Source organism: Lepidochelys kempii, chromosome 7 (assembly GCF_965140265.1).
Source record: "Lepidochelys kempii isolate rLepKem1 chromosome 7, rLepKem1.hap2, whole genome shotgun sequence".
NCBI classification, from domain to species: domain Eukaryota; kingdom Metazoa; phylum Chordata; order Testudines; family Cheloniidae; genus Lepidochelys; species Lepidochelys kempii.
The window spans coordinates 98,823,649-98,849,512 of NC_133262.1; the positions used below are offsets into that span (position 1 = coordinate 98,823,649).

At 40.8% G+C, this 25,864-nt stretch overlaps 1 protein-coding gene and 1 long non-coding RNA gene across 2 annotated transcripts; both read left to right on the top strand.

Annotated features, from left to right (window-relative positions):
- Positions 1-5,503: 5,503 nt before the first annotated feature.
- On the top strand, positions 5,504-25,128 carry BNIP3 (BCL2 interacting protein 3). Its single transcript, XM_073354022.1, has 6 exons — positions 5,504-5,737; positions 14,230-14,407; positions 15,592-15,676; positions 20,301-20,407; positions 20,514-20,663; positions 22,702-25,128. Exons 1-6 carry the CDS (start codon positions 5,692-5,694, stop codon positions 22,751-22,753), a joined length of 618 nt encoding a protein of 205 aa, XP_073210123.1. The 5' UTR covers positions 5,504-5,691; the 3' UTR covers positions 22,754-25,128.
- LOC140914932 (uncharacterized) lies at positions 5,756-9,750 on the top strand. Its single transcript, XR_012160037.1, has 2 exons — positions 5,756-7,488; positions 9,335-9,750. It is a non-coding gene; the product is annotated as an uncharacterized lncRNA (long non-coding RNA).
- Positions 25,129-25,864: the final 736 nt, after the last annotated feature.

Genomic DNA, 25,864 nt, shown 5'->3' on the forward strand with positions numbered 1-25,864 from the left:
AAGCCCCATTCCAGTCTGTTCAGTATCAGAAGCTGGGAACACCAGTGAAGACAGAGAAATAGAAGCATTCTTAGAGGGATCAGAAACAACAAAATGAGGCTGAACAGAAAAATGCAAACCATCTGGGGAAAACATAGCTCACGAAAGCTTATGCTCAAATAAATTGGTCAGTCTCTAAGGTGCCACAAGTACTCCTTTTCTTTTTGCGAATACAGACTAACACAGCTGTTACTCTGAAACCGAGCATGAAGTAGTTTTCCTGGCCCATGAAATTTTTCCAAGGTTTCAAACAGTTCTCTTTCCACTTAGGGATATTGACAGTTTTGCAAACAAACGAAAAACCACAAAGAGAGAAATCCAGTGGTTAGGGCACTCACCTGGGATGTGGAGGGCCCAGGTTCAAGTCACTCAAGTCCCTGTGTCTCTCACATGCCAGGTGAGTGACTTGAACCTGGGTCACTCACCAGGCGAGTGTTCTAACCACAGGGATAGCCCAGGACACACACCCACGCTTTGACCAGAACGGATATGTTATCACAAAAAGTTTTGGTTTTGACAAATTGGCATTTTCTGATCACACATTTTGTCAAAAAATTCCCAACCAGCACTGTATATTAATTAAATACGTAAAGGTGAAATCCTGGCCCTTTTGAAGTCAATGGGTCAATGTGAGATTAGCCTGTTGTGGATTAGCTCTCTGACTCCACTGGCCTGTGGCATCACAAGCACTCTCCTCTAGGCCTCCACAGCTCTCATCTTCTCTCTACAGGTAAGCAATAGGCACACACCAACCCCCAAGTCCTCGGAGTTTCTCATCAAAGAATAGAGAGTTTCAAATGATGGTAAATCAGAATATTGGGAAAATATATTAAAAAAAATCATAACATGCTTTCTAAAGCCTAAATTTAACTCGTATGAAATTCCCTCATCTCCCATAGCTTACCCAAGTCCTTTTCCTAGGGTTTCAGCCAGGCTGGCTAAAATCCCCCTTTCATAAGATAAAGCCTGCAGGTGGCTTGTCTTCACAAACTGAAGGATGCCCGAGGATTCATTTGCACTCCAGTTAGACCAGACCAGACCAGACCTTTGTACATATATACATAACTCCTCACATATTTTCTGTACATAAATCTTGCAATGGTTATAACGACCAGTGTATCACAGGCTTTCATGGCATTCTTTTAGTGAACCCAGGAGTACAAGAATCCCCTATCTACCCCTGTGCCATTTGCCAATTGTCATCAAGAGGTCTTTGGGTGACAGAGAGGATTTACTTGGCATAGTAAATGGGTAAGAATAATGGGTTGAAAGTAAAGTTAAGGTTGAGGGGAAATTTCTTGACAGTGAGATCTATTACCCTGCAGAAAAGCATACGAAGTAAAGTGAGAGAAGCTTCAAATGTTTGACACGTTTAAACTAGATTGAAACTGTAGGGATGATTTAAAAAGGTGGAGTCTAATTACCTGATTCAGAAATTGTATAAAGCCATTATTGTTAATGTCATGCATAGAATAGCAGGGGATATAATCCCATGATTTACTAATTGAAGTGTTCAAAAAAAATAAGGTGTTGTCTCTTTAAAAAGTGAGCAAGTGAACACCATGAATTGCTCCTTATGTCATTAGGGAATGTATTGTAACCACTCAATTCATATTGCATCAACACAAAAGGCCCTTTATAAAAGTGATAAAATATGAGTCAAGACAGTTCCTATTTTCTCTGTGAAAGATTATATGGAATTTAAGAGAAAAAGATAATCTTTCTATAGGTTTTTGAATAATGAAATATATCCTTGCTATAGAACTTGATAGGATGGTAAGAAAAAAACCTATCACACTTTTTAGGATTTTGGAATAATTTCAGAAGAAAAATATTGGTTTAATCCCTATTAGATTCAATAGAACTTTTGCAAAAGGTTAACCTTTTTACCAATTTTATAGCTAAAATGTAAGTTAAATTAGAAGAGCTTGTTAAGAGCAGTAGTTTCAGTTCAGACCCTTAACTTTAAAATCATTTTTATTTTCAACTGGTCCCGTAGTTTCTGAAAAGAGTTTCAGATGATGGTACCAGGAAAGTGCATGGAGAGGCCTTGAAGTCAGAGGTGTACCTATGTTTCTAATTTTTCAATGCAGCACACCAGTGTTTTCATAGATATGCAGTGGTCTAATTCTTATTACATTGTATTTATTAAATGTGTACTCACAGGGTGCTGTAACTGCATATAATTATTAACCCTTTTTGCCACCAATAAAACAAGAGAGTGTTGAAAGAGAAAGTTTAAAAAAATTAATATAGAATTTTGTTTATTTGCCAAAGATGGCTCAAAAGAAATTTACAATAACAAACTGAGATTTGACTGTGCCCTTCTGATCAGAAATGTCTGTAGCACTGTAGCGTAGACATTTCTTGTAGCAACAGAAGGGTTTTTTTTCCCCATCACTGTAATAAATCCACCTCCTTGAGAAGAAATAGCTAGGTTGACAGAATAATTTTTCTTTTGACCTAGCAGTGTGTACACAACGTGGGTTAAGTTGATCTATGTCACACAGGGTGTGAAATTTTTCACAACCCTGAATGAGATAGCTAGGTTGACCCAAGTTTTAGTGTAAACCAGGCCCCACAGTGGCTAAAGGCCACTACAATTAGTAGAGTAGGGAAAGGTAATACTTCTCGGCACACAGGTCAGTAACAAGTTGCATATGCAAGGGGACAGTTGGCCCCTTACTAAAACTCAGTGGGGTTTTTGATTGGCTAGCTCCCAGTACCAAAAGAAAGGAGAAGAGTTGATGGGAAATCAGGACACTGAAACTGACAGTCCCCAGGAACAATGGGGAGAGGTCAATGCTCCAGGTCAGCCTGATTGACAGGGCAGGCAGGCTAATCAGGGAGTCAGAAGGAGTCCCATTCTCCATGTGAGCTGGAATTGCCTGAGACAGAGTGGGGCTGAGCTAAGGAGAGAGCAGGAGCCTGAGCTGAGCTGGAGAGCAAAGTCACAGCAACAACAGCCAGAGCAGCAGCCCAGGGAGCAGGTCAGTGCTGGGAGAGGAGCTGCAGCAACCAAAGCCAGAGGGGCAAGAAAAGCAGCCCAGGGAGCTGGAGGCAGAGCAGCAGTGCTAAGGCAGAATGGAGCTGGAGCTGAAGCCGTCCGAAGCCAGGTGTGGTGAGCAGCTAGGGAGAGTGAGGGGGACTCTGAGCAGTGGACCCAGCATAGGGAGACGCCCCCAGCCAAGAGGCCTTGCAGGCCAGACTTGGAAGGGAACCGTAACCCGATGGGGCTGGGGCAACGCTGGGAAGAAGAGTCCTGCCACCTAGAGCCTGAAGGCATGTGGCCACCGTCAGAGCGAGTGTCCGACCCACAGCATCCCTGCAGCACAGCCAGGGCCTGAAGAGGAGGCCTGGGACTTGTGAGGAACAGACTGAACTTCCCTTACATTCCAGAGACGCTGGTTGTGATAACTGTTAGGATATAGATATTCAGGCCTGTCCGCAAAGGCCTGTACTCTAAGAATTTAGGTGTATTCTTATCACTTGGCTAGTGATAGAGGTATAAAAGAAAGAATCAAGATCACTGTCTGCTGGTGTAAGGGCCTTCTCTTACTGTGACAGTCTGAGGCCCTGTTCTTAGGCTAAGGCCTTTGGCTAAGCAGCAGAGGCAGCCATAAGCTGGGAAGCGAACGGTCACATCCTCACATTCCAAACTAGTCACATTGAAATAAGGTGCTATTGGGCTGTTAGGCACTATCAGGACAGGATTGTATTCCTATCACCTCCAGAGAAAGGGAAGTGCCTAGAAAATGTAAAAGGAAACTTAGTTTGATAGCATCCTGTCTGGCAAGAACTCACTTATCAATAGCTGGGATGTGAAATCCTCACTTCTGTATTGTTTTGTCATTATAGTTCCCACTTTGCTGTTGTTTGTCTGTATAATCTCTGTCTGGTTCTGTGATTGTTCCTGTCTGCTGTATAATTAATTTTGCTGGGTGTAAACTAATTGAGGTGGTGGGATATAATTGGTTACATAATCATGTTACAATATGTTAGGATTGGTTAGTTAAATTTCAGGAAAATGATTGGTTAAGGTATAGCTAAGCAGAACTCAAGTTTTACTATATAATCTGTAGTCAATGAGGAAGTGAGGGGGTGGGGGTGGGGGTGTGGGTGTGAGATGGGAACAGGGAATGGGGGTAAGAAAATTGGAATCATGTTTTGCTAAAGGGGGAGATGGGAACAGGGAATGGGGGTAAGAAAATTGGAATCATGTTTTGCTAAAGGGGGAAATGGGAACAGGGAATGGGAGTAAGGAAGTTGGAATCATGTTTGGCTAAGGGCAGGAATGGGAACAGGGACACAGGTGTAAGGCTTTGTGGTGTCAGAGCTGGGAAGGAGGATACTAAGGAAGGAAACTGGAATCATGCTTGCTGGAAGTTCACCCCAATAAACATCGAATTGTTTGCACCTTTGGACTTCGGGTATTGTTGCTCTCTGTTCATGCGAGAAGGACCAGGGAAGTAAGTGGGTGAAGGAATAAGCCCCCTAACAATAACCCCGCTCTGTGGCATGGGGATATGTGTTTTCCTTTAACTTTTCCCATGTTGTCCTTATCTATTTTTAATTGAGTGTTAATAAATTGTGTTTGCTTTGAACTGTATGGAATGATCAGTGGGTCAGGGAAGTGTCCAGAACGGAGAGAGCACTCCAGAGTGGGGACACCCTAGCCCCTGCCCTAGGTGACCACAACAAGGTTGGTGGTCGAGCCCTCAGGAATCCTGGGTCCAGTCTTGTTGGGGTTACGAGGACTCTGCCACACAGGAGAGTGGAATGGGAGCCCTCGAGGTCAGGCAGGCCTCTGGGTAAAGGAAATGGTAGCGAGGACTCAGATCCTTTCGCTAGCCCACTTCACCGGGGTAGTGTATAAGCCAGGAAAGTTCCCCACAATAGCAGGACCATAGCTGACGCGTAGCAAGTGAGGAATGAATAAGTGATCCAGATATTAGTACTAGAACATGAGGTCATGCATGTATGCATATAAATCAATGCACATTAGTGTGCTAGAAATTGAGCATTTTGACCGTCCCCATTTCCCATCCAATCTGAAATGAGGCCAGCTACACTTAAGTGTCCAATGCAAAGTCAAACTCAAAGTCAAAGTCGTTTACCATTTTTTTTTTTTAGCCAATCAGGAGTCAAGGCCAGCGGGGGAGAGGGGGAGGCTTTAAAACTCTGTAATGTGCAAAAAGGATGGTGCTACATAACTGCTTAGTAACAGCGTCCCCCCACATTTCAATGACAGACGGGGCGCCACTAGGACCCCGAGGACAGTAACTGCTCGAATCAATCGATACCTGCAGCTGCTGTTGCTTGCTGGTGGCACCCAGGTTCTGTGCTGCTTTCCAGCAGCTCCCGAGCTCGCCGGGCAGCCAGCGCACCAGCCAGCGTTACAGGGGCAAAAGGGGAGGAAGGTGATGACAACCAATCAGGGTGGCCCGTTCCCTCGAGACGTCATAATCACAAACAAACCCCAGAACCTGCAGCAGCAATAACAATAACAGACTGTGTCAGCTGCTGGTCAGTCGGCGGTGCGTACGTGGCCACAGTCCGCAGCAGCTGCTCCCGCCAGCGGCGTCCGGGGAGAGCAGGCAGCGAGGGCGGGCTGAAAATAGAAACGCTCCTGCCTAGAAGAAACTAGAGGCAATGTCGCAGGGCGAGGGACCCAGCCTACAAGAGGAGAATTTGCACGGTAAGAGCCAGCCCTTCCCCCCCTTTCCCAGCAATGCCTGGGCCCCTTCATTTGCAGGCCTTGCTAGGGAAAGCGCCCCCATCAGCCTGCTGTCGCCTAAGGACTTGCTGGCCAGAACGGGGGCTGTTGGAGACTCGGGTTCCCTTTGTTTATAGCATATGACGTCTTCCCAAGTCTAGGTCTGCTGTTACGCTCCTTCACAATCATGCAGTAAACATGAAACTTGACAAGCATGGGGGAAAATGTCAGCACTGGCCAATGGACGGTGATCAGTACTGCATGCGCAGGGGATATACAGGGCTGTCCTTAACTCCACAAATGAGTGTGTGATTGTGTGCGGGCTGATTGAATCTTGCCTAGATACAGGGTTAATGTGAGCCATTTAAAAACCACACAGTCAGTGAGGGATCTCGTTACACCACCCCTCCCCCCCCCCACCGTGAGGTTGCCATTAGCAGCAATCCAGTTATGGTAACATGGCAGGTACAGTTATAGCTGCATGGATGGCTGGGTGTTTAAGAAAGAAAAACACCTTCTTACAAGCTCCCTGATATAATTCATGTTCCTTAGACTGAGAATCCATGGGCCAGGTATGGTGGATTTGAGTCTGTTTGGAAAACACGCACAATCAACTGTATAAAAACGGTTTCTACAAAACCAACTTCTATAAATTCGACCTAATTTCCTAGTGTAGCCATACCCTAAGACACTGATTTTCTACTGGAAGTAAATAATGATGAGCTATCATTTAACATCTTTTTAAAGTTCAGATGTATCTATTCTAGTTTGACATCTCCACCCCTTGCAGCAAACTATAATACTTTGACTGAATATACATTTGTTTCAAAATACTTAGGCACCATGGAAATGGAACAAAGTGAGTTAGGATTATAATAGATATGCATATTTTACTAAGCGTAAAAAAGGAAGTGAAATCAGGGCATGTATTTGCCATACTTAAAAAAATAAAGAAATCAGTTTGCAGAAAAGGAGAAATGAATTTCCCTTATTCACCTCAAATTGGAGAAAGTGGGTATTTCCTATAGATAGATAGATATAGGAGTTTTGGAAATAAAGAAAAAAATCTAGTTTACATTCCCACTGTTCTCTAGGATTTCCCTTTGTGCCAATGTGACAGACAGAGCAATTTGGTTTACTTGATTACCCAGTGTATATATACCAGTTTAGGAGTTTCGCACGTAGCAAAACCACAAGAGGGTGTTTCATAACTCTCAGGGCCTTGGAAGATTTAAAAAAAAAAAAAAAGACTCAGATGGTCTTATTTCTCTGTCACTGATACAGGGAGATAGGACACATATTGCATAAAGGGACTTTGTCTGGTATGTCTCATATCCTCTGTATGTTTGGAAAAGTTAATGATGTTAAACACTATATACAAACATTTATATGGGTGCCACATCTGGAATGGGACACTAAGACAAGTTTGCCTGATAAACCCATGCTTACACCTGGGATAGAAATATCAGGTTTTCTTGGGAAATAATGTTCCATTTTATGTATCTTGAGTTGTAATTTTATAGCAGTTCTGGCAGGAGATTCTCAGAGAAGTCAGAGAGAGAGAGAGCTGTTTCTCCACCCGGGAAGTCAAGGCTGGGTCAATGTCTAGGTGACAATAGAGATGAAAGAAATTCTGACTAACATGAAAAATGGAACACGTTAAAAAAGCACTCAAATCTCAATCACACAGCCCCACCGCCACGAATAGATTCTCAAGAAATATGTGCTCCCTGGTAAGGTACAGAGTGTGTTATTTGCAAACCAAAATCAGAGTTAAGAGATTGTGCGTTCAAATGTGCTCTAGTGTTATTGTACATCTTCCTTGTATAGGATGATATGTTGGAAATGCAAAGGAGTTTGTTGGGGAGGTGAAGAGGAAGACTGTGGCTGAGCATTAAAGCATGTGAAAGACAGTTGTTTTAAAGGGGGTTTTCGCTGATATATTTGTGATATACAGAGAGAGACTTCTACTCTGTACAAATTGAGTTTTTCCTGCTCTCTGAACAGTTTGTCATTTCAGACATCAGAATTTTGTGCAAATGTTCTGTGGCAGTGACTAATTTTGAAAGTACGGTATTGTGGTAGAGATATTCACAAAGCCAATGATATCCCATCAGTTACTCCATCCAGGCCTTTTCTCATGCTGGTCCCTATTTTTGCATAATCTTGTCTGGTCCACTGCACAAGTTAACCTTATTTTTTCCTTCAGATCCCTCCCCATGACTCCCCAAGCCTGCCTTCCAGCCTCCGCCCTCTTATCTGTTTATGTTCCTGTTCTTTATAAAAACATGAGCCTTCAGTATCTAATCACTATTGCAACAGCTGATTTATAGTAATCTAGCCATCGCCCCCATCACCAGAATATCCAATATAAAAAAAGAACACAATGTATATGTAACATGTATTTAGCTCATGATCTTTTAAAGTCATAACTCTTGTCCTCTCCATATTCTATCATATACTGCTGTGTTATGTCTGGATTGTGTGTTAAATCAGGGACTGTCTTTAGTTTGCTGTGTGAAGCAGTTTTGAACGTCTGTGGAACTGTATAAATAGGAAATGATCATTAAAAATGGGTTTGAAGCTGGGATTTTGACAATTTTAACACTATTACCAGCACTAGCAGTTATCAGAGGTTCTTTCTGTACAGCACATACAAATTAGGTCCAGATCTCTTCCATCATATGAGAACATAGTTTGATCTTGTTCAAAGAGTAAAAGATGGAACAGTGATTTAACTCAGGTGCAACTGGGGGCTCCTGACACTTGCGTCTGTATTGTGGATGGGCCCTTAAAGGCTAAAGAAATAAAACAGCCCTTAGGTGTTAGAATAGCAAACAGAGTATTACTTGTGATTTCCATTTGTTTAACATGGCCTAATATAACCATTTATTCTAATCAGATATTATTGTGCATTCTAATTATTGCAGGACTACAGAAATATTTTAAAGTCTAAAATCAGTCGTGAGAGCACTTATCACTGTTTATCTTGTCTTTAATTTGAATAAGTATTCTGACATTGCTAGAACTTGGAGAATGAGTAGCCATTTGCAATCAGAGATAAAATGCTGAGTACTTACTGTGATTAAAAGAAATAAGGTTACTTGTGCAGACATTAACCTAGCATTAGGATAACATTTTTCAAATTCAAAGCACTTAAACGTTATTTAAATAATCAAATATTATTCTAAGCAAAGATCCTGTCCAGATTCACAATAGTAAAGCATGTTACATTATTTTGGTACAAAGCTGACTGCATGTAAGGTAGTAATCAGTACACTGCATGTATGTACAAATCCTACCTTTATATTTCTGATGTTGTTTGGATAAGAGTTTTTTGATTCATATGTTTCTGGCATGCTAGCAAAAAATCAAATATTTGGCTTATTATTTAAAAGTTGACTTACGGTACTTTCACCAATCGGATTGCAGTATGCAAATATATAGTTTGTACTGTATGACAGTTGGCTGAGTTATGTGATATCACCAGTGCACCATCCAGTGACAAGCTAATTTTTTTCCTGTAACTGTAAGTACAGGCATAGTTTCAATTTAATTTCTTTCATATCCTACACCTAGTAAATGGAAGAGCAAAAGGCGAGCGAGGGCTGGAAAGAGGCATTTGGAGCAAGGCAGGACAGGATGGGAGCCAGATGGTAGGCTCAAAACTGCCGAAGGTGCAAAAGCCAGGGCCACAGTCAGGCCACATCTACTTAAACATCCACACTGATGACTCTTCTGAGCCTGTTCAGGATTTCCACCACAACATAACAGAAGGACGAAGAAAGGTTTTTATATAGACAATCAGACAGATGAAAACGTAGGAAGGCAACAGATGGCAGTTAAGTAAAGAGTTTTCCCCAACTTTGTTATCACCAGATATTTGCATGCAAAGGATTATATGGAGTTCCAAATTTTAGAGGAAGGTTATTAAATTGTCCATTTAGTCAACCACAACACAAAATGACAGGTTTCAGAGTAACAGCCGTGTTAGTCCGTATTCGCAAAAAGAAAAGGAGTACTTGTGGCACCTTAGAGACTAACCAGTTTATTTGAGCATAAGCTTTCGTGAGCTACAGCTCACTTCATCGGATGCATACTGTGGAAAGTGTAGAAGATCTTTTTATACACACACAAAGCATGAAAAAATACCTTCTCCCACCCCACTCTCCTGCTGCTAATAGCTTATCTAAAGTGACCACTCTCCTTACAATGTGTATGATAATCAAGGTGGGCCATTTCCAGCACAAATCCAGGGTTTAACAAGAACGTCTGGGGTGGGTGGTGGTAGGAAAAAACAAGAGGAAATAGGTTACCTTGCATAATGACTTAGCCACTCCCAGTCTCTATTCAAGCCTAAGTTAATTGTTTCCAATTTGCAAATGAATTCCAATTCAGCAGTTTCTCGCTGGAGTCTGGATTTGAAGTTTTTTTGTTGTAATATCGCAACTTTCATGTCTGTAATCGCGTGACCAGAGAGATTGAAGTGTTCTCTGACTGGTTTATGAATGTTATAATTCTTGACATCTGATTTGTGTCCATTTATTCTTTTACGTGGAGACTGTGCAGTTTGACCAATGTACATGGCAGAGGGGCATTGCTGGCACATGATGGCATATCACATTGGTGGATGTGCAGGTGAACGAGCCTCTGATAGTGTGGCTGAGGTTATTAGGCCCTGTGATGGTGTCCCCTGAATAGATATGTGGGCACAGTTGGCAACGGGCTTTGTTGCAAGGATAGGTTCCTGGGTTAGTGGTTCTGTTGTGTGGTATGTGGTTGCTGGTGAGTATTTGCTTCAGGTTGGGGGGGCTGTCTGTAGGCAAGGACTGGCCTGTCTCCCAAGATTTGTGAGAATGTTGGGTCATCCTTCAGGATAGGTTGTAGATCCTTAATAATGCGTTGGAGGGGTTTTAGTTGGGGGCTGAAGGTGATGGCTAGTGGCGTTCTGTTGTTTTCTTTGTTAGGCCTGTCCTGTAGTAGGAGACTTCTGGGAACTCTTCTGGCTCTATCAATCTGTTTCTTCACTTCCGCAGGTGGGTATTGTAGTTGTAAGAATGCTTGACAGAAATCTTGTAGGTGTTTGTCTCTGTCTGAGGGGTTGGAGCAAATGCGGTTGTATCGCAGAGCTTGGCTGTAGACGATGGATCGTGTGGTGTGGTCAGGGTGAAAGCTGGAGGCATGTAGGTAGGAATAGCGGTCAGTAGGTTTCCGGTATAAGGTGGTGTTTATGTGACCATCGTTTATTAGCACTGTAGTGTCCAGGAAGTGGATCTCTTGTGTGGACTGGACCAGGCTGAGGTTGATGGTGGGATGGAAATTGTTGAAATCATGGTGGAATTCCTCAAGGGCTTCTTTTCCATAAGTCCAGATGATGAAGATGTCATCAATATAGCACAAGTAGAGTAGGGGCGTTAGGGGATGAGAGCTGAGGAAGCGTTGTTCTAAGTCAGCCATAAAAATGTTGGCATGCTATGGGGCCATCCGGGTACCCATAGCAGTGCCGCTGATCTGAAGGTATACGTTGTCCCCAAATATAAAATAGTTATGGGTAAGGACAAAGTCACAAAGTTCAGCCACCAGGTTAGCCGTGACGTTATCGGGGATAGTGTTCTTGACGGCTTGAAGTCCATCTTTGTGTGGAATGTTGGTGTAGAGGGCTTCTACATCCATAGTGGCCAGGATGGTGTTATCAGGAAGATCACCGATGGATTATAGTTTCCTCAGGAAGTCAGTGGTGTCTTGAAAGTAGCTGGGAGTGCTGGTAGCGTAGGGCCTAAGGAGAGAGTCTACATAGCCAGACAATCCTGCTGTCAGGGTGCCAATGCCTGAGATGATAGGGCGCCCAGGATTTCCAGGTTTATGGATCTTGGGTAGTAGACAGAATATCCCAGGTTGAGCAAATCACTTTAGATAAGCTATTACCAGCAGGAGAGTGGGTTTGTGTGTGTATGGTGGTGGGGGGTGGGGTGGGGGTGAGAAAACCTGGATTTGTGCTGGAAATGGCCCAACTTGATTATCATACACATTGTAAGGAGAGTGATCACTTTAGATAAGCTATTACCAGCAGGAGAGTGGGGTGGGAGGAGGTATTTTTTCATTCTTTGTGTGTTTATAAAAAGATCTTCTACACTTTCCGCAGTATGCATCCGACGAAGTGAGCTGTAGCTCACGAAAGCTTATGCTCAAATAAATTGATTAGTCTCCAAGGTGCCACAAGTACTCCTTTTCTTTTCACAACACAAAATGGCTTGATTGGATTCCTGTTATCTCTTGAACATTTTGTCCACTCAGAACACAGCCAGCAAGATCCTCTCTGTCCTGTCGCTCAGATTACATTTCACACTTCACAGATCTCTGTATTGGCTCCATTCCTTCTGCGTTCTATTAAAGCCACTGCTTTATTTATTTTGATTTCATTTCTTTGTGTATGTCATGCTCCCTACGCTCTGCTCAAGCCTCTCACCTAACTGTTCCTTTTCCTGGTCCTGATTTATTGGCTTCTTTTAAATTTCTTGTAAGAATGGTCCCTCCAGTTAATACATGCCAGTACCCTCCCCTTTCCACTTGCTCTCATTAAAAAAGTCCCACCTATTATCTTCACCAAAATGCAAATACTGTCATCTTTTACCTAATTGTACTGTGTCTGGAATGCCTTTAGATCAATGGTTCTCAAGCTTTTTTTTTTTTTTTTGGTTGCACGGACCACTTGAAAATTGCCAAGGGTCTCAGCGGACCACTTAATGATCTTTCCAAATATTGTTTGTACCGTTAGCTAACTATTGTAAAGCACTTTGGATAAAAGCGCTATATAAAAAAAACTTAATTAACTTTTTTGTTCTACAAATAAAAGCACACAACTCATATTTTAATATCAGTAGTCTTACCTTTCTAAGGTGATGGAGGTGCCCTCTCTCCCCTGCCACAGCAGCCACAGAGCTGAGGCTGGGAAGGAGGGCCATCTCTCCCCGGCAGCCACAGCCCCGGAACTGGTGAAAGTCGCCTCTTTCTCTGGCAGCGGCACATCCCAAATTTCGCCCGCCCCCCTCTTCTCACCCCACTGCCCCCTCCCACCTACCCCCTATTCCCCCGAAGGCCACCACCTCACCTTACGTGTGTGTCTTCTGCAAGGTTCAGACACCAAATTAGGTGGGTGGCCCTTCATTTTCTCATGTGCAGCTGCCCAGGCGCGCACCTTAAAGGGAACTATCCACGGACCACCTGAATGGAGCTCACGGACTACAGTTGGAGAACCTCTGCCTTAGATTATAAACTGTTCAGGGTACGGACACTATATTGTGGTATTTACTATTGTAAAGCTTTGTGTACATCAACATTTTATATAAATAAGCTCCATTGATTTGTGTGTATATATGTAATTATTTAAATGTTATTCACTTATTTGATTTTATAAATGAAGAACCAACTCCAGGTCCTTTGAAATATGGGTGGTGCTTTTAACATGGAAGTTAGTTGTTACTGAATACATTTTGATAAGACAAATAAACATGTCACTGTCAACTGATCTTACATTTATTGTAGGTAGCAAATAGCTGATCTAGCAATTGCCAGACATCCTATATTGCCCAAGAGTGATACTTTAAAATGTGCTTAATGAAGAAGGTAAACAACAAGCACTGTTTTTATGGAGCAATGATCCTACTACATTGAATAAATTAACAGTGAAAACATTGGCAGAGGAAGTCAGTCCTTGAGAGTAGAATCCGTATCTGTCAACTGCATTGAGCTGTGAAGATGCATACAGTGGATTATCCCACCAAATTAAAATGAAAGCTTCTGTAACGGAGTATGCATACAGACACTTTGTACTTTCATATTTTTCCTGTGAACCAGAACTGCATGACGTATTATCTTTCTAAGAAAAGCATCTAAGTATTATGGTAGCCATTCTTCCCCAGTTCATAAGCTGGAATACTATGGCGTTGAGCCAGTATTTTCTGATACATTTTACATCACACTGAAAAGTCCTTGGTGGGAGGTCTGACATTCTAGCTCCTTTTACACAGAGCCACTTGTCCACAAGTGTGCAGTTGCTATAAAACAAACCATATTACACAAATGTCTGAGGGGGGGCCTGATCTAAAGCCCATTAAACTCAATTCAGAGACTTCTGTTGACTTTAATGAGCTTTAGATTGGGTCCTTAACGGACAAGAAAGTGGCATAAAAAGAACAAACAGTATGAACAGTACCAATATATTTACTCTGGGGAAAAATGTCTTCAGACAACTATTTTGGAAGTAATTGAAAGGGTTACAACTTTACCTCTTTGAAAGGCATGTTAGAATAGAGTTTTACTGTTAACCAGCAATAACCCATGTGTACCAGGTGTAGTCACATTGTAGAAAGCAGGAGTGAGGTTATCAGACCTAACCTGGGTGTTGGTCTGTTTTGCAACTTTCAATATTTGTCTTTGTGACTTTTTCCTGTTTTGTTTTTAATTATGCCAAGCAGGGTCCTGGGTGGAACTGCACTTCAGCAGTAATGGCAATGGTAACCCCGTGCAGCCAACAAGCCACGAGCAAGTACCAGACTCTATTTCTATTTACAATGGTGACATGGAGAAAATACTCCTAGATGCGCAGCATGAATCCGGAAGAAGCAGTTCAAGAGAAAGCTCCCGCTGCGATAGGTAGCTATAAATACATTATTACAAACACAGAAATGCTCATTATAGTGCAATTTTCTTGGTGTGTGGGTGTGTGTGCGCGAGAGATGTGTTTATATAAACACATTTATATCTGTATAAAAATTTACAACAAATTGTTTTTTATAGTAAGTAAAAATAGGAACACATTTTGAAGTAGCCCATCCTGAAACCATAAAGAAACTGTAAGGGAAAGAGCCATGGAAAATTTAATCACACAATGTAAAGGGGTCTTCCCAAAGTTTTTGACATGCTGGGACTTCGTAGGGAAAGTGTATGAGCATCAGCTGCACTTTGCACAGATACACTGCTAAATCACTGGCAACATTCCTGCGATAATAAAAGAAAATCTGATGCTTTCACAACCTGGGTTTGCACATGGTGGCTGCCATCCTAAGAGACTGTACGATCAGTCTGTGTGGAAACAATGCCAGTGCCATTCTCAGGGTGTAAGGTGTTACTTTATTAGCTTTATGGAAAAGTAATGGTAAAAAAGGAATGATAAAAACAATGTGTGCTTGTGACCTTAGGTAATTGCTAAAATGATATTTTAGCTTAAATCTAATTTACGGACCATGGAGCTTTCTAATAGCAGCATTTAAAAGCAAATTTCCATATGGGGCAGCTCTCGTAAATTGACAGATTTCATTGGGACTGTGACAATTTAAACCAGTGGAGGATCCTCACTATAAAGTTTAATTTGATTCAAGGAACTAGAAGACTTATGGAATGGGCAAGGGGATGTGGGAGCTCCCATTTCTAAGTGGCTGGTCTGACTACAGGCGAAAAGCCATTGTCATCTATCCGCTGTTCTTCAGTGATATTTATGAACTAAGTCGTGGGGATAAGTCCAGTAACCCTGTAGACAGATGTCCACATCTGCAAAAAGTTATACCATGCATTAAACTGACTTCCTTCTTGGCAGATGTAGTCAAATGAGCATGGAGGATGGGTTATGCTGCAACCCTAGAGGTAGTTCCATTAGGTCAGTATTTAAGCACATCAGTGGAGAAGCCTGTGCCCTTGCTGCCCATGCTGTAACTGTCCAGTAGAAGAAACTTCAGCTGTGCCAACAAAGTTTGTTTGCTAACTTTTAGTTCCACATATAGAGAATATCAGCATGAAGAATTTAATGAGACTTTTCCCTCCTTTTGCTTCTGTTTACAAAGCCCTCCTCGTTCCCAGACACCTCAGGACAATAACAGAGCTTCTGAAGTGGAGACTCACAGCAGTGGAGAAAAGAATAGCTCTCAGGTAAAAGCTAAGTCACCCCTCCTTTGAGAACCTGTTTGACTATCACAGTTCCAAGACCAGTCTAAGGAAACTTACATAGAAAAGATGAGATTGATCCTACAAAGATTAAACCACTGAGTAACTTTAATCCTGAAAGTAAAAGGGATTTCCCTCTGGAGTCAAGATACTCAGTTGTTTAAGGGTATGCCTACGCATAAAATACCAACAGCTGGCCAGTATCGACTAACTCAGGCTCCTGGGTTCCAGAGCCCGAACTCCAGCCTGAGCCCAACCATCAGAGCTGCAATTTTATAGCTCTGCAATCTGAGCCAGGTGACCCGGGCCAGCTGCAGGTGTTTTATTGCAGTGTAGACACATCCTAAGTCTTTGCAGGCTCAGGCCCCATTGTATGGACAGTTCTAAGCCACTGAGTTGCATAGTCACTCTTTTTGAAAACATATGAGCTGGGACTTTCAAAGGGCCCCAAGGGAGTCAGGTGCTCATTTGTATTTCAATGGCAGTTTAGTGCCTGACTCTCTTAGGCCTCTTTAAAAATCCCATACATATAGGTCAAAATGTTCATAGTCTGAATTTACAGATTAGGAAGGATGGTTCAGTAAATACTCTACAGGATGGGGACTCAGGAGACCTGGGTTTGATTCCCAGCACAGCCACCTGCACCATGTGTGATCTTGCCTAAGGTCATACAATCTACTCATGGTCTCAACTGCCCATCTGTAAAACAGGTAATACTGCCCTATCTCACAGGGGTCTTAGGAGAATAAAACCCATTAAAGATTGTGAGGTACTCAGATATTACAATAATAGGGTCTGTAGATATACAAATATTATTGATATTCACTTATGTCATATAGATCTGCAAGGCCGAAATTTCCTCCTCCTGACATGACTGTAACCCCTTTGTATTGCTCAGGCTTACACCAGCAGGTGTTTGTTGGGAATCATTAAAAAAGGGATAGATAAGACGACAGAAAATATCGTATTGCCTCTATATAAATCCATGGTATGCCTATATCTTGAATACTACGTGTAGATGTGGTTGCCCCATCTCAAAAAAGATATATTGGAATTGGAAAAGGTTCAGAAAAGGGTAACAAAAATGATTAGGGATATGGAACAGCTTCCATATGAGGAGAGAATTATAAGACTGGGACATTTCAGCTTGGAAAAGAGACAACCATGGGGGGATATGATAGAGATCTATAAAATCATGACTGGTGCTGAGAAAGTAAATAAGGAAGTGTTATTTACTCCTTCTCATAATGCAAGAACTAGGGGTCATCAAATGAAAATAAATAGGCAGCAGGTTTAAAACAAGCAAAAGGAAGTATTTCTTCACACAACACACAGTCACCCTGTGGAACTCTTTCCCAGAAGATGTTGTGAAGGCACAAACTATAACAGGGTTTAAAAAAGCTAGATAAATTCATGGAGGGTAGGTCCATCAATGGCTATTAGGCAGGATGGGCAGAGGTAGTATCCCTAGCCTCTGTTTTCCAGAAGCTGTGAATGGATGACAGGGATGGATGACTTGATGATTAGCTGTTCTCTTCATTCCCTCTGGGGCACCTGGCATTGGCCACTGTCGGAAGCCAGGATACTGGGCTAGGTGGACCTTTTGGTCTGACCCAGTACAGCCATTCTTGTTATGTTTGTTGGTTTTATTTTTAAATAATAATGTGCTGCAAGAGCACATCATGAATTTAAAAGGAGTAACTTCAGGCATAACAGAACCTTCCTTTTGTCTGTTAGAAATTATAGCCTTATAGGTAAATTTTAAAAAGCAATGAACTGGGATTTAGCCATATGATCCCTATTCACTTTAATAACTGGGATTGAGCAAGTATATTTCAACATGTTACTTTGATAATTTACCCTTAATATTTTGTGTGTTAAATATATTAAAATATTTTTATGCATTACTTTTTAAATACTTGTGAAGACTGTTGGCAACCAATGCAGCTGGTAAATCAGGATTAAAAAAGGATATCTACTGGAAGCAAAGAGTCACATTTTACATACTGTGTATTGTCACATTGCTGAAACAAGGCTAGAATCACAGGTCCACACAACCCCCTTATTAGAAACTTGCTATTAATCTTTAAATTTTTCATCTAAAAACTCTTTTGTAGATAAAGTTTTATAAGTAATTCAGTTAAATGTACAAAAGAACCTCAGAAAAGGATGAGCTGCCTGTCCAGAGCATGCTTTAACCCAAATAATCACGTGTCTGGATGCAGCGAGAGCTTCATCCTGAGTAAGAAAAGGAGGACTTGTGGCACCTTATAGACTAACAAATTTATTTGAGCATAAGCTTTCGTGAGCTAAATACACACACACACACATCACTGAGAAGGAAATATTTTCATTCATTCTCACACTCTTGCTCCCACTCCCTCCCTATATATATATATATATATATATATACACACACACACACTTTTGCACCTAGAGAGAGAGAATCATGAGTGAACTGTTGATACATATTATACACAAAAGAAAACCTTCATTAAAAAGAAAATTATAAGATTGCAAACTCGAACACTCAAAAGTTATTATATGCCAGAATTAATGTTCTGTATGACCTTAATTTGTTTCCCTGTGTACACACACATTATCATAGTCTTAACTTACATGGTCACATACTCTTTTTTCACCACCAGGACCCCTGCCTCATTCAGTGTACACTTAATGAGCAGCCATTCAATATTTTGTTTTCTCCTCATTGTTCAATGTGTAGCCCCAGGCCTTATTTACTGTACATTATTCAAATGCTTCTCTGAAGACAGAATTAATTTCCTCATGGGCTTTTCCATAGTGCTCACCACTGTAGTATCTGAACTCTTCACAAACATTAATGAATTTATTTTCACAACACCCCTTTGAAGTGAGGGTGTGGTATCCCCATTTCACAGATGGGAAATTGAGGCACAAAGAGAGTAAGGTCAAAAGTATCCACAAATTTTGGTGTTCAGTTTGAGATGCCTAGTACCTTATTTTTTCAAGAATTTAGCATTACATAATTCGTTACATGTTTAAAGCACAGCTCCCATTGACTTCAGTTGCAGCTGTGAACGCTCACAACTTCTGCAAATCAGATGCAAGGGTCTCAAGTCAGGCACTGAGAAAACAAGGAACAGGGATATAGGACTGGCAGGGACCTCCTGGGTCATCAAGTCCAGTCACCCGCTATCACAGTCAACCCTGTATTGTATAATCATGCTCAGAAACTTAAACTGCATCTTAAAACTATTTCAAACAATTAGTGACCATGTGGGAGAAGTTTGGTTTAAGGTGATTTGCCCAACAACATATAGGCATTCTGAAGCAGATGCAGCAATAGAATCCAGTTCCCCAGGACACCATTCAACTACCCTAATCACGAAACCATCCTTTCTTTTTCCTGCAGTCCCCTGCCTCATTTACTACACACCTTCCAACTTCTGCAACATCTGAGGCAGGGTCCTACAGACAATAGCCACCTTTTCTATTCAACCCTGATTAATCTGCAAAGAAAGTACACCCTATGCACTGAATGAAGTGTGGATCCTATGGAAAAATTAGTATGGGATCATGTAATTAAAAGACTATCATAATACATGTGCACAAGGGGACGAAATTAAGATTTCAGAGGCAATTTCTAAGTTTAAGTTTCTGAGGAAAGCTTTTCCTAGCTTTTGAGTGCTTGACTTTGTAACCTTAATAATGTGGTGGTGTTTTTTTATATAGTGGTGTGTGTGTGGTTTCTTAGATTTTTAAAAAGTGAACTGAAAACACAAGCCTTTCATTATGTGGCATCATATTGAAACCCACATGGGTCATCAGCAGGCTTGGAACCTTTAGATTCAGCACGCAGACTTCTCCCAATTGAGCTAAGGGAGTAACTGATAGCAGGTTGTCATCCTCTATATGGAGTATCACCAGAGGAGGAGGAGGAGAGATTTTGCCTGGGGTTTCAGTTATTTGCTGACAGCCTTGGAGTGGTGAGACTAAGAATCTTGGGTTCCATTCCAGGCTCTGGAGGGGAGTGTACTCTGGTGCTCATGGACCCTTCTACCGCCCAAGTCTGACACCTTCCAAACCATCCCCCTCCAGCCAGTCCCTCTCTGTTGAAGTCCTCTCTCTTCCCCATCCCTGGCTCCCCATCTCAGTCCCAGTCTCTGTTCCTCAGTGCCTATTTTTACAGGGATGGCAAAGCCACATCCCTGACACAAAGGCCACCCTTTGCCAAATTTCACATCCTGTGCCACAGCATGGGGACAGAAGAGCTTTTCACATGATTTGTCATGGGTTAAACACATTTTTTCCCTAGCCCTGTTGGAAGTGATTGAACCATTTTGGCTGAAATTTAAAAAAAATAAAATAAAAAAATGCATAGAGGGAAGGCATTGAATACTGGGTTGCAGGAACATATGGACGCCGCAAGTGAACTTGAGAATTAGCATGGGGGACAGATGAGAGGGCTGCATTGTAGCAGTACAACCCAAAATGGCCTTACGGTGGGCAAAGCCAGAGAGAGTCCAAGTTCTGTAAGTGAATCCAGTTTCTATAAGGATGGTGGTGGTAGTGATTTGTGTAGTCATAACCATCCAGTGCACTGTTTGATGAAGACTCTTTGTTTTAGTCTGAAGAAGATTTTCTTGAAAGAAGAAAAGAAATAGAAAGGCTCTTGCAGAAAAATTCAGACTGGATATGGGATTGGTCCAGTAGGCCTGAGAACATCCCACCAAAGTGAGTGTCCTCAGCATCCTGCAGTCCTTCTGCTGGGGCTTTTATTTTTATGGGTGGTAAATGTACATTTGCTAACATGATAATTTGTTTTCCTCTCCTAAACTAGGGAATTTCTCTTTAAACACCCTAAGCGTACTGCCTCTCTCAGCATGAGAAACACAAGCATGATGAAGAAAGGGGGCATATTCTCAGCAGAATTTTTAAAGGTTTTCCTTCCATCTCTGCTTCTCTCTCATTTGCTTGCCATAGGGCTAGGGTAAGTTCTTCTTTTTTTATTTTTTTTTAAATAAAGTCTTTCTACTGTAGCTTTCTCCTATCTGTTATCTGAATAGTGTCATTCCAACCTGTAGTTCTGCATATGCCTACAATTTAAATGGTACAACTATTTTGACACACTGACCAGTTATTCACTAACTAGTATCCACTACTTTGAAGCTATTGTATCACAAAAGCAAAGCAAAGCATGGCCAGACCTGACCAGTCATCTTATGTTTTGCAAGTGTCCTACCTGTTGCTTGTGGCATTGCTGTATGGGTCAGTTTTCCTCAATGCTTTTCTCAGTAGTTGAGGATTTACCTAGAGAACTGTCAAAAGCTGAAGTTAGGAATTATACAGACATAGTATTCAGTTCTGTTGTGATGGGTGGATTTGAAAGGGAAAAAAGCCAGTGGGTTTTATTCCGCATGTTTCAGAAACGTGCGAGCATCTATAAAAACAACGAGAGGGGTCTTTTTCAAATTAGCATTGTGCCAGATCATACGGACCTGTAGGAAAGGGACTGGGGGAAGAGATCAATCCCTTAACTCCATCCACTCAGGGCTGGGGTTTCCCTACCTGTAGAGGGTGCTTCAGAGCCTATCCCTAAACCCAGAAGATATCCAGGTATCCCCACAGATGTTAGGGAATCTGTGGGAGGCCAGGCCCATCCACATCAAGGCCCCATGGAGGTTTACTAGGGACTTCCCACAACCCTAGAGGGAGTGAGCTTTGTGGAAAGGACATAGAATTCTCAATGGTCTCTCTGAGGTTAAAGGGGAATGATCTGCTTCCCACACCAGCCACAGTCTTCCTTCCTCCCTTATCTGCTCAGTCTCTGCCCTCCCACCTGTGTAGATGCTAGACCTCTGAAGAGGCCTCTAGAAGTTCCAGGGGGCAGGCGAAGGTTTGCCATATGTTGCAGAGCCACTGTTATAAACAAACAAGGTGAAGCTTGCTCATTCCACAGGGCAGCGTGACTTGTTGTGATCTCATACCAGCATAAATCAGCACTAGATCCAAAGGGTTCGACTATTGTAAAACTGTTGAACATAAAATAAGAATCAGGCTTAATAACTTGCCAGTGCTGTTTACAATTATCGCATTGGCTTGTTTTCAGTATGCCTTCCCTGATGGAGTGTCCCTTATTTCCTCTCTGTTCACACACCCAATCCAATTAGTTAGGGTCAGACTGCAGATAAAGGAGAAATATCTGAAAGGTACACACTTCTAGGTGTGTGAGGGCACAGATTAGCTAACTTAATATACAAATCCTAGACCCCAACCATCTAATAAAATAAGTGGTTTTAAACAATCCAACCTTTACTTTCCCCCAAATCTTAAATATATGTTTAAACTCACTTAAAATAAGTCTACAAAGTTGATTAAATAGAAATAAAAAAAACCTGTATCTGACTGTTCAAAATGTATAGAAACATAGTGAAGTTTTCCTTTGAAGTACGAACAAGAATACTATAATATTATATGTATTTCATTAATTGACTCTCCAGAATTTCTCTGACCTTGCAACATTCTAGCTCACTTACGGATATAGTAGCAGAAGATCGCAACCTGTAACACTTTCATGAAGTGCTATGTTTAAATGTGGTCACAATGGTTAATTTTCATAGTGGTCATTTCTTTCATTTGAGAAAAGGAAACAAATACAGGAAAGAACACAGAATAAGAGTGAAATCATATTGAGGTAAAAAATAATGAACAAACAAATAATAAAAAGTGATTGATGAAAACACTAAGTCAAATAACTGAGTGGGTGTAACAAAGCTCATCTTACACTGAGCACATTATTTTGCCTCTTAATCTGGTGTCAATTATGGGTCAAGAGTACACAGAATCAATCATAAGCAACCAAAAGCTGGTGTTTATAACAAACTCTTTTGCAATCTTAACAATAGCAGGTACTGCGACTGCTTCTATAAATTACATTCTAGTAATCTGAATAGGGAAAAAGCATTCCTTACATGCTGTACATTCTTTTTAAAATGAAATGCATATTCACATGTATTCTCTTCCCCAAGGATTTATATCGGAAGACGTCTGACAACCACAACTACAACCAGCACCTTTTAAAGGAAGAATAAAATTTGGTCAGGCTCAAAGCAGTGAGAATATCCATCTGGGAACACAAATGGTGAATGGCGAGTACTTCTGAGCTTGTGATAGCTACAGGACCTTGCTGTTTGTTCTGTAAACATGTTCCTAAGTTAGTAGTAGATGGGGGACAAGAAATACTGAAGCCAAGCTATCATGTATAATGTTTTAGATCAATTTATAAAGCATGTTTCAGATTAATATCTGCTATAATGCTTGGTAGTGAAATATAATTGAAAATTTAAAAAACCCTCAGTGTTAATAAACAAACTCTTAGCTTTCTTGTACTGTTGTGATGCAGCTAGGAATTCATCTAAACCATTATTTCTTTATATTTCTGAAAAAGTGAATATTGTCATTATTAAGATGTGGCCTTATATATGCTGTTAGAGAATCCTGTGACTTGATTTGAGGTGACTCATTTTCTTAAGGTTTTGATTAGCTCTTCTGCATAGGGGAGACACCAAATGTTAAGACACTCTCTAGATGCTCAGCTGGTACATACAGTGTAGCTTCAGTGGAACTATGTTAATTTACAGCAGCTCAGAATTTGGTCTACAAGAGCCTCAATTAAAATTTGGGCCACAGTGCCGAACAAATTATTTCCTTTTGCAGTGCTCTTTATTGTTTGTCATTTAAAATTCCTCTTGTTCTATATTCTTGCAAAATATGGCTTTAAAACAAAGTATTTTTTGATTTGATGACAGAAAAAGTGCATTTCCATCCTAAATTGGCCTACTTATTTCCCTTATAAATGTTAAGGAATAGCATACTTGCTTATTTAGGTATACTAATGGAACTCATTTTGATTCAGGAATTTAATCTTACTGTAATAAGGAAAAAGGAGATTGATTTTTTTGTGTGCCAAATTCATAGGTCTTATGTATTTTTTAATAAAAACTTGTGGATTCACAGTTGTTTCCCCTTTTTAAAAAATATTTCAAACCAATTTCTGAAAGCTGTTTAAAAGGCAAGTGCTCTCTTTTGGACCATTTCACTGGGTTTATTTTTTTCATACCTAATTCATCTGTGTTATCACAAATAGCAAAGAAAGGTTTACTTAAAATGATTTCATGATTCATCCTTAGATATGAGTAACTCTGAACTACTAACTGATTAAAAGAAATTCCCAAGTGGAAATAATTGAAAGGCATGGTCTTTCATTATACACACACACACACAGGATCTGCACATACAGATTTGACTTTGCTTTGTTTGTGATAACATCATTGTTTAAAAATAAATTTACTTTGAGTATTGCCAAATGATAAGGAGAAAATCAAACATAGACTTTTATCTTTTGTTCTTGGAATGGAACTGAAATTAACATAGCTGTTTACAACAGCTCCATGACTGTATACAGTGGGCACCTGTGCTACCTCACTATATTTATGCCCCATCACCAAAAATGTCATCACAGTTATAGGGATAGTTTGCTGCTGCAAAGGCACGAAGTGGCACTCATCACCTAGCCCCTGATCTTGCAGACAGTTACACATGTTTATCTTTACACATGAGTAGTCCTTTGGGGATCAGTGAGACTCTACATGTGTATGAATTTAAGTACATGTAGGATCAAGACCTGTTTTTTGTTTTTTTATATTTTTCTTAAGGTTTCAACTGTGGATTTCTAGGATTTCTTTATTTTCTGAATAATCTTTCCCATCAAATTGTAAAGCATTTGAAAATAGATTTTGTTTGAAGCCTAAAACTCCTTACACAGTTTCACTCATTATAGCCCCAGATGAGCTTTGTGTGGGCTGATGCCTGCACCCATGCAGAGTTCACTCCATGATTAGGAGCCAAAGTTTACTGTTGGTTTTTATTCAACATCTCCTCTCCCCCCCCCGACAAATATTATAGACCATTATCTAGATGTTTGAGTGGCTGTCAGATCAAGTGTACAAGAAAAATAAATACATTTTAGTGTAAAGACTTAACAGCAATTATTTTTTTGTAATTTTTAAGAACAGAAGTGAGCACCAGTAGGGTTTGTTTTAATTATTAGTAGTAAATATCAAATAAGTTTATATTCTTCAAACCTGCAGGGTTGGCTTTTTCCCCCTAAAATCAGTGTGTGTGCATGTGTATCACATTTTTATGTAACAAGCTTGTAGAACTGCCCTTTTTCCATTGTGTTAGATTGATATTTCTTGTTGCATTGGAAGTTCCTTGTTTTTAAATATATCCTGGTATAATTAGCGATATTTTAAAGAAGTTTAACAGAAGCTGTGAAATGCATTTGAGAGAGACTTCCTGGTATCATTGAAGTAATATTCAGTTAAACATTACCAGAGTAGATTGTGACATGACTTGTAAGAAAAATACTAACCATTAATAAAAGGAAGGAAATATGTTTTGCTTCATTTTCTTATATTAACAGAAGTAAAGAAATCTAACCCAGGGAAACAGAGTTACTAGTGGGGTTCCCTGCTTTTGGGAAGGATGCTGGGGTATGTAGTTCTGTGGACACTGACTTAAGAGTTGATTAAGTGTGGTTTAAAACCTTTATAGCCCAAGTGTGTCACCCTGTTGAGTACAAGCTGTAAAGCTTTAAGGCTGCATCAGAATCTGTGCCACAATGCTGTTTGCATCCTACAAGACTCTAAAACCTATTCAGCTACATTTACTGCACCACCATTTTCTTTTCTATTGTTCCATTTCCAGTATAAAATTCTCAAAATAATTTGAGTTGCAAAATACCTCTCATTTAGATCATCCCTTATGAAAGGATTAATATCTTTGCTCCTAACTGAGTCCTTATACATAGGTGACAAATAATAAGTTAACAAACAATAGCTTTTTCATCAGTCGAAATAAAATCACTTTTCAAGCAAATTTCACTTGGTACCTGCAATGTAAATTACATATGTTTTCTTAGTGGTTGTGAAAGGTGTCAGATATATTCATGCGTATCATATATTACTGTTTTGCACTAGCCCAGTATGCTCCCTATCAGGATCAGGACCCTGTTGTGCTAGGCTCTGTAAAGGCTTACAGTGTTGGGCCCTGATGTAGAGTGGAGCTCCTGCTGGGTGCATCAGAGCTTCACTGATTGTGGTGGGGGCTCCTAGCAGATACAAGGGTCCG

Bases quoted from the DNA above. Each gene is read 5' to 3' on its own strand.
- BNIP3 (XM_073354022.1), top strand. From the start codon at position 5,692: ATGTCGCAGGGCGAGGGACCCAGCCTACAAGAGGAGAATTTGCACG. The intron at 5,738-14,229 runs GTAAGAGCCAGC...TATGCCAAGCAG, and splicing joins ACAAGAGGAGAATTTGCACG to GGTCCTGGGTGGAACTGCAC. The intron at 15,677-20,300 runs GTAAAAGCTAAG...TCTTTGTTTTAG, and splicing joins GAGAAAAGAATAGCTCTCAG to TCTGAAGAAGATTTTCTTGA.